Below are 17,138 nucleotides of genomic sequence, written 5' to 3'. Positions count from 1 at the left end.
AAACTATAATTTTTAATAAAAAAAAGTATCTAAGTCTAAGAGTCATTTCGGTGTTGATGTATTCCTGTTTCATATTTACTTACTTACTTGACAGCTATCATTCTAGGTGATTATACATTTCTTAAAAACGTGGTTAAGACGTTTCCTATATTTATGGATGTAAGGCGCTCAGTATTTCAATATATCGATATTAATATATAATCTTCTTTTGATAAAAGGCTATCAACAACAGTTTAGTTACTAGAACTGTAAAGTGTCATATACAACAAAAATGTTGACATATTGTATATATGTATATTTATATACAAATACAGAGGTAGTCAAAATTATTTACACATCGGACGTTTTTTTACATGTTTCACAGAAAAAGCTTTCGCTTGTTGTTGTTGTTGGCGCAGGGTAACAAAATGCTATGTTGTTGATCTATTCCCGAGAGAATGAAGTCGGTTTGGCTAGAATAGCTAGAAATATGGCGGAGAAATAAGCAAATGAACTGAAGACTCGGAGTAGTCAAAAGTATTTACACACAACATGAACTCTATTATCCTGTTCTTATTTAATGATAACTATAACATTTTAATGTTCAGTATAAATTCCTATTCTAAGGCGATAAATTCATAATGGGTTACATTACCATTGGCGTCAATACCAGCCTGCTTTATGGTCCGAATTGATTCAACACAATTGTGCGCTAAGTTAACAGTTAATTTAGACCAAATGTCGGTAATTTCGGCGTTTTCGGTTATTATATCAATTGCCCTCTGATATTTAACGAAAGACCAATCATTTTGACTAAAGTTTTGGTCAGGGCTGTGCGGAGGTTTTGAAGGTAAAAATCCTTCATGAAATGGAGCATTATCCTGTTATAAAATGTAGTCAATAGTTGGAAAAGGCCGACGGACCACTACAATGGCATGGTCATGTGAATTCTGATATATCCGGATGATTTAGGGTCACTAAATTAGTACCAAATCTCCAAAACAGAAGTAAGGAAAATTTCTCAAAGAATACAAAAAAATCAAAAATTATCACTCCCGACTCTATTTAGTGTCTAAGCTGCATTATTCTTCTTCTCACGTGGTAAATGCATAAAGCGTTTACTAAAGAAGCCCTGGAACAAAAAATCAGCCTTATCTGTCCACGACAGGCTTTAGGATGCACTTTAAGGCAAATGAGAGGCATATCGCTTTTTTGGTTTCGGAAATAAAGCTTTTTTGATTTCGGAAGTGGTCAACTTTATGCACAACGTATGTATTTATGTTACTATTTTTAAATGTCCTTAGCAGTGTAGCATCATTGGCTGTTCATGCAATATGCTGATTCGATGATGCTGCAATATTAAGAAGACTAATTGTGGGATTTTGTATGACAGTACCTACTAATCTTCTGTATTCTCTTTGAGTTATCACAGGTTTCCGCCCAATTATCTTTAAATTGTCTTTGCAATACTTCGTTTCCTTCTTTTTAATAACATTATAAACAGTATTCCATCAAATTCTATAAATTTTAACTAACTCCGAAGCCTAAACCCGAGTCTTAAACTTAGTAACAGTCTCCAATCTAGTTATAATCGATAATTCCTTTGTTTTCGATATTTTATTTACCAATTTTTATATTTTAAGGCTGAGTTAGGTTGTTAAGAATGCAATAGAATCAAATTACTACTTTTGCTCAAACCAAATCCAAGGATAAAGGCTAAATCGCCGTGTATAAATACTTTTGACACAAAAAAAATGTGTGTAAATACTTTTGACTACTCCGAGTCTTCAGTTCATTTGCTTATCTCTCCGCCATATTTCTAGCTATTCTAGCCAAACCGACTTCATTCTCTCGGGAATAGATCAAGGTTTACAACAACATAGCATTTTGTTACCCTGCGCCAACAACAACAACAAGCGAAAGATTTTTCTGTGAAACATGTAAAAAAACGTCCGATGTGTAAATAATTTTGACTACCTCTGTATAGTACATTTAACCCAGATTCTCTATTTTCTCATTGCACTAATATTTTTAAACTATTCATGGTGTTTACGTTACCTGCCACTAATAAACAGTTATGATGTGTCAAAACTGCATTAGCTTAATGCATTTTTAAGCAACGCCAAGGAAAGCACGACAGAACACTTACCAAAGGAGTGGTCACAATATCTTGATACATAATATAGAGATATATGTATAAGACTACATGTAAGCATATATGTATAAGAATACATGTAATTAAATTTCAATGTGAGTCAATTCAGGACGTAGGTTCAGGACATATGTTGCTAAGGCTTAATCTTCAGTAGAACCAAGGATACAAACAGCTACGATGATACTGCAAGGTATCAAATATATTGTGCCATAGTGGAAGGTAGTTTTGTATCGCACCTTCCAGCATATTTGCTAACAAAATTTATCGTCAAAAATACTTTCAACATTGGTATGTATGTAAATACCTGTGATAGATGAAATGCTTTGTGTGTTTGCAATATTTTTTTTTTCATAACGCCCAACAACCTGTTATAAATTGTAGCAATTACGTGGGTACCTTTGTAGTTAAATATATGTGAGCACACACCATTAGAAAATTCTCTGAAATATCATTTGTAAAAGGTCATGACTTTTCAGATGGACAAAGCGTTCTTTAATACATATGTAGGTAGGTATATATATAGTACGGTCAGTCACAGCTTAACAACGAGGAATATATCTGTACATATATACATACATACATACATACATAAATATATACATTTATAATCGTCTGAGTGCGTGGGTGAAATTCATCAAAATGCCAAAATATATTTATATGAGCAAAAATAAATTCAGAGTAGAAGATTTTTACATTTACATACTATAAATATTTAGAATTATATAAAAATTAAATAATTCATTCGAAACAATTATACAAACTGAATTAGTCATTTAATTGTTATCGAAAAATTTTAAATAATTTTTAATACAAATTTCGACTTTTTGGTTTCCTTTTCAGTGTCAACTTTGACAGTTTGAGCGGCTTCATTCTGTGTTATCTTCAATAACTCAGTAAAATCTACTATAATTGAACTGACTATCAAATTAAACTGTTAGCAGCAGCTGTCAATCAACCTTCAAAATATCAAATTTAATAAGTTATTCACCATAGTGGTAAGGTTTAGATATTAAATGTAAAATGTCAAAATTGTCTAATTATTCAATTTAAATAACTATATGCTAGGGTAGGAATTGGAGACTGTGGGACTTAATTTTTTAAATTTTTTTCATAATAAATACTCTAACTAAGTATTATTTTTTGGTTAACACGTTGACTGCCAAGGCCATTTTCTGAAAACTGTCCAAAAATGACATTTTGATTTTTTCACATTATATTACTAAAAACTCTATTTCTAGATCATTGGTATCATCAATTATCAAAAATGATGTTTTTTGATGAGAAAAGGACCTACGAGTTATCTCGTAGTTGGCGTCTGGGAAAGAACGCTACGAATTATCTCGTAGTAGGTAGGTCCTTTTTTCCTAAAAAAAAAACATCATTTTTGCTTTCTATAGTATTTTGTTTTATAGTTTTTAAAAAAATTAAAATAAAAATTAAAAAAAAAACAGCGTCCGACAAAGCCATGTCGTGTGTGTACCCAAGAAAAAAAAAACGCCGAGAAACGCGTTACTTCTGTCCAGCCTGTTCAGAGAAGCCAGCCCTTTGTTTGGAAAATTGTTTTAAAAACCACCACAAACAATAATATATTGCTTTATTTATTGTATTTGAGTTAATTTTTCCATAATTTTTTTTTTAATAAAAAAAAGCTCACGGAAGCCAAACCCAAAATTTTTTTATTTTCCCAGAAGCCATTTATCGATACTAACACTATTATAGTACGGTTTTACTCGTAGCTTCACAAAAAGTGGTAGTTTTAGGTAGTAAGAGATAACTCGTAGTTGGCTTCCTGGAAGGACCTACGAGTTATCTCGTAGTTGGCAGTCAACGTGTTAATTAATTTCAGTTATATTATTCAAAAAAAAAACGTCGAATTTTTGAAGATATTTATTACCCAACAAAACCCCTCAGATTTAATTGTAGCAACCTCATTGTCTCAAAGTATCCAAATACAAAAGCTCACATTACGTTCGTTCCCGAAAATGTAAAAAAAAAATATTCTACTGAATTTAATGATAATTCAAGTGTCTCATGTTGTTGAAACCTAAGTTGAGTCCTTCGTTGATGTTTAACTTCAGGCGTTGAGTATTACGTGATATAAAATATCATATACACAATAAAAAGCAAATTATATACAATGACAATAAATCCCTGTGGGAAATAATATGTCTCGAGGTGTTTATATAAAATTTTTATGATTTCTATATAAATATCTATGATATACATAAGAAAGTGGATTAAAGTTGGAATTCTAACTTTTTATACTCACGCAACTTGTTATAGCCTTTTCACACAAGAGCTAATTGTTCAATTAACCGTCCTCTGCTAAAAAATATACAATAAATTTGAATTGAATTTGAATCGACTTGAAAATAAAATGCAAGTCTGCGACAAAGACCGTATTTGTAATTATATATATTCGGATGTCTGTACTTCCAACAATAATAACTTTCATGCTATTCCAAGAAATTTTTAGTTTTTTGGCAGGGCTATATAAATTCGAACTCATGTCAATTCTAATTTATTATTTATTCAAATTCATTTCCTACAAGGTTAGAGGTATTGCTTCCAGACAATCAAATTGTTACATTACCTGTGAGTGATGTTAAGTGTTCATGGGTTAGCAATAAATTGAGCATGTACTTGTTAAATTAAACATGTACTTGTTACTCGTGTTCTATGCGGTTTGAAAATCTGTATCATAACCTTGAAATCAGTTTGACGCTGAACCACAGATAACAATGTTGAAAAGGTCATATATGTATATATGTACGTATGTCTATACATATTTCAATACTTATCGAATATTCCTGCTAGACTAGATATGTAGGTGTTGTTGTGTACACAAAAGCTCTTTACATATATGTACGGTACTGACAATAAAAGTTTGAATAAAGAGAATTTTAACAAATTTAGTTTTTCTCCATTGAATTAATTATTCAATTAGTATTTAATATATATGCAAAACAATAGTTGCTCGCTACTTCAATTTTAATCAATAACAAATTTATTCAAACGTTAACTGTTTAACCTAAATCAAGTCTGTTTAAACATCAAAACTTAATTGCCTTATAGCGTTTTTACGCCAAATTAATTGATCAATCAAAATTTTTATTGAGAAACCTTTTTTTGCCTTTTACACTGCCTGTTATACATTTTTGTTTTTGCCTTTCATAAGAAGCTGGTAAGTTTCATCAGCTGATTGATATTTTTAGAAGCGACATCTACGGTAGCTTTTTTTTATCAAAAAATTCATGCAAAATTAATGTAGATTTTTATTTTGTATGGTAAATCGAACTTAATAAGCGTTTTAATCGAGCAGAGACCGGTTAATAGCTATTAGCTATGAATACCAAACATGATGAGTCAATTAACATTTTAATAGACTCAAAAATAATGAAACTACAAGAGTATGTTTGAACACCATACCCAATGAGTCATTTAACAAATTGATTGTTTGAGCTAATTGGCCTAAATTTTGGTGAACTAATGAACCTTCAAATATTACGATCGTTTGGTGAGTAAATTAACGTTTAACTGTCTCAGCGAATTAACTAAATCTCCAATGTTTGAACACCAACCTCGATGAGTTTATTAATATATCTTAATAATCTTAATTAACTTAAATTGTTATGTTTTAACAAAATTTACGAGTCAATTAACATATCGTACCTCATTAACCTAACCTCAAATAGTTAAATGAAGGGGTTATATACAGTTAGGAGGTCGAAAAGGCATTTTTCAAGAATTTTTTCTAAGCAAACTATTTGGTTTATTGATTTGAAACTTTGCATGTATATTATTACTACCTTAAACTATATTCACATATATTTTATTGCCAAAAATAATTATCGGGAACGTTTATATTGCCAATTTTGCAGATGTCCGCAAAAAAAGGCCTCTTGCGGTGAGCACGATATCTTTGGACTGGAATATCTAAAATGCAAAAACCAAATAAATTTCATTAATATAATAAATAATCTAGTGATTGATCGAAGGAATTAGCAAAAAAAAATTTTCGACAAAATGGCGGCTACTCAAAGCAAACGGTTCGATTTTCGACCAAAATTCGGGTCTTTAATTGTTTAAAAAATTAATAAATTTTCATCAGATGGGGAAATCTATCGATTAAGTACTAAAAAATATAGTTAAGAAGCTTGTGCAAAAATTCAGACCGATCTTTTCAGCCGTTTCTGAGAAATCTTGCTCACCGACTTTGAAAACACTGTTTCGAGAAAAACAAGTTTAAAGTTTTGAAAGCACTTTACATGTGGGAAATTTTTTTCACTAATGTGTCTATAACTTCGAAAATATTCGTCGGATCGACTTCAAATTTTGTGTGTGTATACTCAGATATATATATATATATATATATTAAGAAACGCAAAAAAACACATTTGTTGAAAATCCTAACTGTATATAATCCCTTAAATAGAGTATGTTTGATCACCATACCTAATTATTAACAAATTAATTGTCGCAACTAATTGAAATAAATTTTAATGAACTAACGAACATATATTGAGTCAGTTTAGTCAGTCAAGTACCTACACATAATATCCGGGTTTTGACTGGGTCAAGAACTGCGAATTAAACAGTATACTTTAAAATTATTTATGGACTATTTTCTACAACCACAACAATCAAACCAAGTCATTTAACTTCTTAGGAATCTCAACTAATTGACTTAGTTAAGCTGTTTGAATTGGGGTTTAAAAATTTATTTTAAATTTTCTTTCTCGTGGCTTACGGCTAAAAAAGCTGTAAATGCATAATTGAACAATTTATAGAATACTTACTTTCTTATCTTATGTACAAATAAAAAATCCAAATACTGTCATTGACTTTCGAATAAGTTTATTCAATTGTTTAACAATATATGTACATCCTTTCTTCTATTAAGTTCAATACTGTTTAAACATACTTATGTATAAAAAATGCATTTGATTATTTCTTGTAAAGTAGAAATAAAGATTTGGGTACGATTTATTAAACTTTTAGTTGTTCACCCTACATGAGAGAAGATTATATAAAAAACTTGTGTATATACATATATATTTTACTAGCAAGATTTGGCAATTGTCTCCAATAGAAACCCACGCGCTTGCCAATTAACAAGCCGCACAATTGAGTTTAAAGATTTCTGCGCCGTTTCCCGGAAATGTCGCGAACACCACATCATCGAAATCATTAGCACCATACCGCTCGAGTAACTCCTGTGGCAGCAGCTTAAAGTACTGGGCTTTAAGCATTTCTATGTATTGCTTTGACGATTCCAGAGAGTCACAGCAGGCGACAACGCAGCCACCCCAACTGAAGGTTAAGGGAAAAATGAAAGAAATTAAGAAAAAAGGAAAGAAATTGATTAAGGGAAATGGAATTATGTAAATCTGTATGTGTTGTGAGTTGGTCTATTAGTAGTAATGCAGCGGAAGTAATCGCCTTACCCTGCACCGGTGAGCCTAGCGCCCACACCCGCCTCATCGGATAAGCCAATCAAACGATCCAGATAGGTGTGCGAGCACTCGTAGAGCTCCTTAAGACTTTGGTGTGATTGACGCATCAATTGTGACAGCAGCGTAAAGTGCTTTGTGGCATCATTAATGCCGTTGCCATTTGACTTTCCGTTCACGCCATTGCAGATGTAATGCGGTTTGTTGGTGTGTTGGCGCTCGCATATTTCGCGAAATTTCGCCACACGCAGTGACTCTGAAATAAGTTGAAGCAGAAGCAGAGATTAGCAATTACTTGCAACACACAACCATTGTTTTCCCCCTCATCCCCTGCATCTTCACGCACCTTGTATGACATGTAGGGCGCGTTGTTTCAGCTTGAATTGTGTCATGTGCCGCGTGTTGACTGTGAGAAATTCCCTCTCGAATTCCTCAGCGCCGACCTCCAACTCGCGCGTACACAGCTCTTCGCGCGTGTAAATATCCTTTGGCAGCCATTTCAACACTAGTTTTTCCAGTTCGCCGAGCGTGCAGTGCAGCGCCTCTTGCAACTGCACAAAGCGTAGCATGCCACGCCAGTTGCTGAACTGCATATGCTTGGCAATAATGCGCGCAGCCAGCCGGCATTCCACTACGCGTTCATTGAAATCCGACGAGGCCGCTTTGTTCTTTGCCGCCAAACTGTTGGCCACAATAAAGCACACACCAGCCGGTAGCTGTATGGGTGTGGCATTCAGCTCGGGATGGAATTCAATGAATTGTGCGCAACCAGCTTTGGCCAGGTAGGCGATGGCCTGATCCATGCCGCCACCCTGTGTGCCAATGTAGCGTTCGCAACGCGCCGATATGGCGGCCAACTGTTTGCGTTCCAAGGGCAGCTGGTGCACGTAGGCAGTAGCCAACACAGCGGCACTCACCAGCGCGCTGGAGCTGCTCAAACCGGAAGCGGGCGGTATGTTGCCACTCAACGCGATATTCATGCCGATGGGCCGTAGCGGTTCATTGTTGTTCTCCTGTTGGATTTGCTCGTAGATGCCCTTCACACCGCACAGATAGTAATTATACCATTTCGGTCCACCAGTTTGCGGCAAGTCAATGCTGTGTGTGTTTTCAAAAGAAATAATGAAAGTAGTGGAAATATTGCATTCCTGCCTACCTGAGCGCGTTCAAATCGCATTTAAAGTTCTCATAACGCTTTGTTTCCACGTTACGCAGTTGTAGAAATGAGTTTTCCGCATTGTGTCCGACCGCCAACAGAATGCACTGATCAATTGCCATTGGTAAGACGGGGTAGCCACAATAGTCCACATGCTCGCCGATTATGTTGACGCTGTATTTTGGTAGAGGAAAGAAATTATTATACTAGACATTCAATGTCCCTTAATTTCATAAACGATTTAATAAATCGTTTGAACCTGAAATGGATCTAGAGCTTTCCGTTATTTTACTGTATTAAACTACCAACATGTAGACTCAATAGACAATCACATTCTTTTTCTTCAAGGTCTCACAACCCTACTCGAATTATTTAATAGCCGTAATGGCTGGATACTGTCGTCGAAATTCCAAAAAAAAAAACTACTCCTTAGGGGATAAAAGTAGCCCAGTATTATCGTGGAGCCATCATAAGATATTTAAGACTGAGGTAAAATCTTCTGAAACTAGTTAAGTTATTCATATAATCAGCAATTTCACTGATAATTCACAACCTTAAGACTCTAATTACGATATATTATCGACAAGTAATATTTGGTATATAGATTGCTATTAGCAGTAATGGGATATTAACTCTATGTATTGATTGACAGATTGAATTTGCCTACAGTGGTGAGCTCTAATTCCTCTGAAGTAATCCTACGAATTCTTGGGAATAATTTCACATTGCTTTAACTTTATAAGTTTCAACCGCAAAAGCCATCAAATTTTGGCTTTAAACAATGATAAATCTGTCATAAAAATTCGTAGATAAATCACATTAAAAGCCGACAAAGCGCTGTCTAATAGAGATTGCGGACTTTCACAACTGTTAAGTAACTTAAGTGCTTCAAACAAGTTGAATAAAGTGGCCAACTTTCATACTTCAGACTTTAGTACGAGACATTTCAATTATTTTTTGACAGAAAGAATACCCAGCTAAGTTAAATTTAAGTTTGTTTGACATTAGGAATAGAAAGGTCATAAAATCCAAATGTGAGAAGATCATTTGATGTCAAGAATGTTTTAATTTAACAGTTAAATAACTAAACTGTTACAGTAAATAAGTAAGAAGACTAACGGTCTAAAACTAGATGACCACCTTTTCTTAGAATTCACAAATTATAGTCCACCTTAAGACCACCACCGAATTGTAGAGAACACAACCCCATATTTCGAAGAAATATATCGAAGATCCTATTTTCAGTCCTTATAGTATCTGATATAAATTTAACCTAATAACTTTATACACTTTTGAAATAAGAGGGAGAGGTACATGATTTATATAGTTTCGATTTTTTAATAATGTCTTTCAAAACTTTATTTTCGAAATTCGAACACAAATATTCGCTTTTGGAGGCAACATTGAAAAACGGAGAATTTACATTTTTACTTATGACTCAATGCTCGAAATAAATTGGTTTGGTCCAACACCAAGCCGAGTATTATATAGTTTTATTGGTCACCTGCGGTCTTAAAATTAATCAAAAATAATAACACTAAACGACAGGAACAAATATACATTTTGATTGAGTCATAAGTAAAAGAATTGTGTTCTTCGTTTTTCGAAGTTAGCCTTCACAATCAAAATATTCACCTTCGAATTTCGAAATTTAGCCATTATTAATTATAATACATATGTAAGTTACTAAAAAAGTAAAATGTGGGCATAATCAACCTTTTCTTTTTATTCAAATCGTGTATAACATTTCATTTTTTGATCAAGCTTATATGACAGATTATATTTGAGGTCGAAGTTGAATCTTTGAAATAAAAAAATAAAAATTTCATATTTCAAAAAATACTGCCACAATTTCTAGAAACTTGTATTTGTATGCATATCTCTTCTATTTCAAGGATATATAATTTTTCAGTTAAGTGTTTTTTCCTGGAAGATTTATACTGAAATTAAATAACTGTGGATACCGAGAGAATGGATGGTTTTTAAAAACTGGACCAGCATTTTTCGAAATTAAGCTTTTTCTTTTTTCGAACATCCCATAACAACTTCTATCATATCCTATTATTTTAGACATCATTGAATTAAGAAGAAAATTTAGATTGTATTCATATTTTGGATTTAGATTATTAAATGTTATTTTTTAATAAACTTTTTTCGAACTTCGAATTCAAATATTACGATTTTGGAAGTTAATTTCGAAAATCGAAGAACGAGCGTATATTTTACTGCTGACTCAATCTCCCGGTAAGTTTTGCTTCAATACCCAGCCGAATGCTGTACAGTGTAATAATTGGTAAAAATAAGCAAACAACTATTTCTTCTTGTGTATTGTCTCATGCACTACTGCCACTGCACCACCTACCGTCCAGGCATGCGGACAAAGAACTCCGGTTCATCACCGAACTGATTGCGATAGAAATCGTAAAGCTCGCGTAAACGTGAATAAAGCTTATGGTCCGAGCGTAGCTCCAAATGTGACATATAGATGGCGCTCTCCACACTAGCCGACATTTTTGTATGATTTCTGCGCTAAACCGGATTGCTGCACTGCACTTATTTTATTATGTGTATGTATGTATGTCAAATGACCGCTTATATGTTTATCAGTGTTTATACGCTTTTTGTTTTGATTACCGCTACCACTAATTTCACTTAAGCACAATGCTGATGACAGCTGGTATAATTGAGCGAATTGAGTAAATCTAAACGGGAATAAACGCACATACTTAGAACTTTGGAATTCGCGCAACAATAAATCAAGAATTTGCACACAAAAGAGTGAATGAACCGGCGGCGGAAGCGGAGGCAGAGACGGCACGAACGTTGCAAAATGTCACGACAATCGACAAACGCGCACACGAAAGGCCTAGTGATAACAAGAGGCCGCAGCGCGCCGTGAAGGCAATGTCCAATAACAATAACAATCAATAACAATTGGGGTAAACGGTTGATTAGACTCGGTTGTGCTCGTTTTGCGTGTTGTTTTTGTTTTATAACACAGTTTCACAAGTTAACAGATTTTAGTATTTCCATTAAACTTTTATCACTTCTCGCTGAAAATTCAATATGTTGTAGCAGTTAGTTAGCGATGCTCTTTACTAGAAAATGTCAGAATCAAACAAAGAAAGTAATAAAGTTGATTGAAGTGAAAAATGAATATGTATGCAGCCCCATCACTTGTGCTAGGAGAGAGCATTCAGAGCATTCACTCACGAAAGTGGGTGCGGAAAAAGTGAGAAAGTAGAATTGCGCGCGCCGCACAGTGGGCCTGAATTATGTTGATGGGCAATAAAATTTACTTTTGTATTAGATGTGGTGTATATAGACACTTGTAGGTTATATACAAGTATAAGAAATGAGGTACATCTGTACCTGAGGGGATAACTTGATACTGTACTACTGAGAATGTGGAGAATATCACTCTCTAATTGATCAGCTTGAGTCGCAAAACTTGATTAATTCTGGCACGATTTTTGAACTTTGTAATAGGGTTAAAACTATACCTATGCGGACTTGACGCTAACATACCCAATGTATGAGTCTTCGTTAGCAACTAATAACCAATTTATATATGACAAAAATCTACACAGTTAAACTTCTTATCTATACTTAATTTAACTTCATTTGGGTATTCTTATTTGGACCATGTAAATGACATAATGATATTTAAGATAATTTCTACAACAAAAATGACAAAAAATGTTTTGATGGACTGTTAGACCCAGAATTAAAAAAAATGGAAATTGGCGTGGCGTCGCTCACTTATGGGTCAAAAACCATATCTCAGGAACTACTCGACCGTTTTCAATGAAATTCGGTATATAATATTTCCTTGACACCCTGATAACGGATGAAAAATATGCGTGATAGGTTCACATTCACGCCTACTCCTCATATACCTCAATTTTGAATTCAACCTGATTCCTTCACTTTATAATATACACATTAGGAACCAATGCAGATAGCGGAATAAAACTTTGCTTAAATAGTGTATTTGAGCTGTGACATCACTTGTGGAAAAATTGTCGAACTCGGACTATAACTTTTCAATGCCCCGGATATCAAACATGAAGAACTCAGAGTGTAAGGGTAATGTTTTACCGAAAATATCGGTAAAGTGTGCCTCTTTAACAAAAAAGGTTAACTTATATTCGGATTATCGAAATTCCGATTTGTTTTATACCGCCTGTATTGGTTAATATGTGAGATATCTTAGAAAATTTAGTGATCATATAGTCTTGGATATAGTGTACTTTTGTGGTGAAAATTAGTGAAATCGGTTCTGGAATTACTTCAGGCCTCACTACTATATATTACGATTTTCGTTATTTTGTTAGACTTTATGCCGAATATATCGCGCTAAGCGTTGGCATCCTATCAGATGACTACTACTCAGGGAATACGTGACGGGACTCCATCTGGTATCGCTATGGACCATAACTGGCCTATGCGGGGCCTGTTGGTCCACCAGACTAACCTAACCTATGCCGAATATATGGGTTAAATTATGTGTTATCTTAATAAAACTATATCAATGAATTGCGAAAGTACAAAAGGTTCGGTTGCATCCGAACTTAGCCTTAACTTGTTTTATTACAAATATGTATATGTACATATTGTGATGCATATAGTTCATCGGAGGAAATGCTTAGATACCGACTTTGAATGGGAATGGATCAATTTGTATCGAGAATTGAGTATATTATACGGAATCTTACAAGTTAATGGCTACGAAAAATACCGATTGTCCATTAACTAAATTTCGAAACGAAAGAAATACTTAATTTGGATAATAAAGAAAAGCCATAAACATCTTCTAAGTTGTCAAAGTAGTCAGAGAAAGTGTTGCACGGATGCAAATCTGATCTAACTATATCATTAGAGGAACAAATTTTGAAAACTGAGTGGTTTTGGCAACTACCTTAAACGACGACTGTCACACATTGATGTTAACCGATATCTATTGTTACAAGTGTAAAGATAAGACCGTTGATAACTTGTCTATTCAGAAGTATGATACTAAGTGCCACATAGATGATATTGAATTACATAGTGTCTAAGAATAGCGTTCAAGGATTGCGAACTTGACAGAATTATATACATTAAGTTTTCTGCGCGTACCTATGTTATTATCACTTATATACCTGAATAATATGCAAACTGAAAAACTCGATCGTAAATATTGTTATTTATGAAAAAACTTTAAATTAAGCAGTACTTGTCACGTTTGTATATATTTTGACACGTATATATTTAAAACACATTTTTTGTTTAATAGCTGCTAGTAAAACACTTGTGTTTATATTAAAAAAACCGCCTACAGTGGGGCCTACAATCGTTCTGCCACCTCCACCTCACAACCGCACGCGACTTTGTAGATGAAAAATACATTTCTTAGTTAATGATAGCATTTTTTTTTTAATTTTTTTTTAGCACTAATTAAAAAATCACCGAAAGCGCTGAGTTTTCTAAAAAGAACAGCTCTGTATTTATTCCGCTGGCACACATCCGACGACGACGACTTGAAAACAACTGATATTTTCAGTAAAACATCTCGCGCATTTCTGCTATAATAATTCACATGTTACTATTGTTGTTGTTGTCGTTTGCGAGCTCACATTTTTTCTTACGATTCCGTCGTCTTATCAGTTGGTGCAACAGCTTGTAGGCCATATCAGCATTTTATCTACATTTGACGCTTTATTATTGTTATGTTATTCAGAGGTATGTATGTTTGCTCTTATATATACATACATACATACATATTGTACATATGTACTTGTATATATGTAGGTATATTGCTTGGAACCGGTTGAATTTTGGTTTGAAATTTAAAATACCGAATTTGTCGTCACCTTCGACTTCCGTTGAGCGCCAGTTTTTAATAGATTCATTCATATAAAGCGTTGAATTAAAAATATCATAATTTATAGTATGTACGAGCATATATAAATGTATTATAATATGTTAGCCGAAAAATGCATACAAGTGGTCTTATTTCAATATAAATAGGTGATATATGTAAATTTGTTTTTATAAATATACCCATACATATATGTATACAGGTCTCATTTCAAAATGACCCAAAAGAAGTGCGAACTAAAAATTATCCAGGGTTTTTAAACATAAAACAATATCTTTCAAGCGACAATTTTTATTCTTTACTTAACTTGAATATTATAGATTAAAATTCTTGCAGTATCATCAAGAAAAATTACGAAAAAGGGAGAAATGTGATCCGTTTGTCTGAAAGTTCGTTTATTTTGCTTATGCCTACGGCGGAGAGAATTATTAAATTACTATTATTGACAAGTCCGCTTGATATTTTATAACTGATTTAATAAAAACAAGTAAGGTAGGGCTAAGTTCGAACGTTTTATACTCTCGCAATTTATTTATTTAACATAATTAATATTATATAATACACAATTTGACCCACATATTTGTCATATATTTGGTATAAAGTCCATTGAAAGTTGGAAACCCTAATATTAGGTTAGAAGCACCGAGGTCCTCATGTTCGATATAAGGGGCCTTGAAAACATATGGCCCGATTTCGGCGATTTTTAGAATGGGGCTGCCACACTATTAACATAGTATTTGTGCAAAGTTCTGCACCGATATCTTCACTAGTGCTTATTTTATATATTGTAAAGTAAACGATTCAGATCGTCTTCAAAGTTCTGGTATATAGGAAGTAGGTGAAGCGAAGTGGCCTATTTTCACGACATATTATTGGGAGGTAAGGAAACTATTACGAACCAAGTTTCATTGAAATCGGTCGAGTAGTTCGTGAGATATGGTTTTTGACCCATAAGTGGGCGACGCCACGCCCATTTTCCATTTTGTAAAAAAATCTGAGTGCAGCTTCCATCTGCCATTTCTTATGTGAAATTTAGTGTTTCTGACGTTTTTCGCTAGTAAGTGACTTTTAGTAATTTTCAACCTAACCTTTGTATGGGAGGTGGGCGTGGTTATTATCCGATTTCATGGTGTGTGGTGGGGTACGTAAGAGAGTCGACTGCAGAAAGTTTGGTTTATATAGCTTCATTGGTTTGCGAGATATATACAAATAATGTGAATGTGTGTTCCAAATTTCATTAAGATATCTAAATTTTTACTCAAGTTATCGCTTGCACGGACGGACGGACGGACAGACATCCGGATTTCAACTCCACTCGTCATCCTGATCATTTATATATATATAACCCCATTTCTAACTCTTTTTTTCTTGGTGACACAAACAACCGTTATGTGAACAAAACTATAATACTCTGTGCAACATGTTGCGAGAGTATAAAAATGCAGCTCCGATACGCTATGTCATAATTGCAACGGATCGTTTAATATTCATTGTAATTATTAACGGCTCCATTCCCTTCATTTATCCATGATGTCAGGCACTAATAGATTTTCCGTTGAACACACTAAATAAACTGGACCAAACTGGATCATTCAAAGGTTTCCATATCGACATTTTTTGTGGGAGTTTTCGTGACGGGATTTCGTTGCGTAACGCAATTTCGTTGCAGTTGGTAATTCTTTTACACAAAATAAACTAAAAAAGGAGACTGTGTTGAATGATTTAGGTGCTTCAATAATCAGGATACCTAAAACTATTCATTAATAATATTATATTTATATTACAGATTTGAATACCTTTTAGTTTTCAAACAAAATTTAATATTCTAAAATCAAAATTAATCTCTCCAGATAATGATTAATGTATTCGATAGCAGTGAAAAAGGTTTCAGTATTAAATTAAAGTAGACAAACAGAGGGCGCTGTACTAAAATTGTTTAATATCTATTGAAATGGATAGGTAGCTTTGGCGTACATCTACTGTTCAAAAATAATGTTGTCATTCCATGTTTCTGACAGCCTAAATGTATGCAACAGTTTGCCAAGAATTTTTAAAAATATCTAGCATGCGATAAAAATGCCATTAGATGGTAGAAAAATTATATTTTAGAGAACCTATGATTTTTAAAAGATCTAGAATTTTGAATTTTGTTGTTTATTCCGGTTGTTAATTAAATAATTTGATAATAAAATATTTTCTTTATATTTTTTTTATTAATTTTTCATATTATTTGTATTTAGTGTTCTAATTGAGCCTGTGTCCTTGTATGTGTTTGTATAAATGAACGAAAACTTGTTGGCTGTGCGACAGATATGCAATCTTTATGCATTTAACGCAATTTCACGCTTACATATATATATATATACATACATATATATTAACATATGCATATACAAACAAAAAAAACACACATACATTATGTGGGCTTTGAAGTGGCCTACCAGTTTGTTGAGTGTGGGTTCTTGCGGGTTGTCTGTGTTTACACATAATGAGCTACAACTTGTTAACACAAATGCACAAAGTGCATTACCG

The 17,138-nt window shown here is 33.6% G+C and overlaps 1 protein-coding gene across 2 annotated transcripts; it reads right to left on the bottom strand.

The window, feature by feature from the left end:
• Positions 1–6,966: 6,966 nt before the first annotated feature.
• On the bottom strand, positions 6,967–14,340 carry Galk2_2 (N-acetylgalactosamine kinase). 2 transcript variants are annotated; one of them, XM_011197673.3, is made up of 6 exons: positions 14,195–14,340; positions 11,106–11,445; positions 8,744–8,917; positions 7,934–8,685; positions 7,582–7,843; positions 6,967–7,447 (listed from the first exon to the last, which is right to left on the bottom strand). In XM_011197673.3, exons 2-6 carry the CDS (start codon positions 11,252–11,254, stop codon positions 7,246–7,248), a joined length of 1,539 nt encoding a protein of 512 aa, XP_011195975.2. In that variant the 5' UTR covers positions 11,255–11,445; positions 14,195–14,340; the 3' UTR covers positions 6,967–7,245. The 2 variants fall into 2 exon arrangements, with proteins under 2 accessions (XP_011195975.2, XP_054085064.1); XM_054229089.1 differs by lacking the exon at positions 11,106–11,445 and having other exon boundaries at positions 14,195–14,213.
• Between the last annotated feature and the right edge of the window lie 2,798 nt (positions 14,341–17,138).

This window comes from Zeugodacus cucurbitae, chromosome 4, assembly GCF_028554725.1.
Source record: "Zeugodacus cucurbitae isolate PBARC_wt_2022May chromosome 4, idZeuCucr1.2, whole genome shotgun sequence".
Lineage (NCBI taxonomy): Eukaryota > Metazoa > Arthropoda > Insecta > Diptera > Tephritidae > Zeugodacus > Zeugodacus cucurbitae.
This window is presented reverse-complemented; position numbering and strand designations above follow the sequence as displayed.

What these genes read in the sequence shown, in the direction of transcription:
- Galk2_2 (XM_011197673.3), bottom strand. Translation starts at nt 11,254, where the DNA reads ATGTCGGCTAGTGTGGAGAGCGCCATCTATATGTCACATTTGGAGCTA. An exon ending in TTTGTCCGCATGCCTGGACG is followed by an intron (nt 8,918 to 11,105) that starts GTAGGTGGTGCA and finishes ACCAAAATACAG; the next exon opens with CGTCAACATAATCGGCGAGC. An exon ending in TGCGATTTGAACGCGCTCAG is followed by an intron (nt 8,686 to 8,743) that starts GTAGGCAGGAAT and finishes AAACACACACAG; the next exon opens with CATTGACTTGCCGCAAACTG.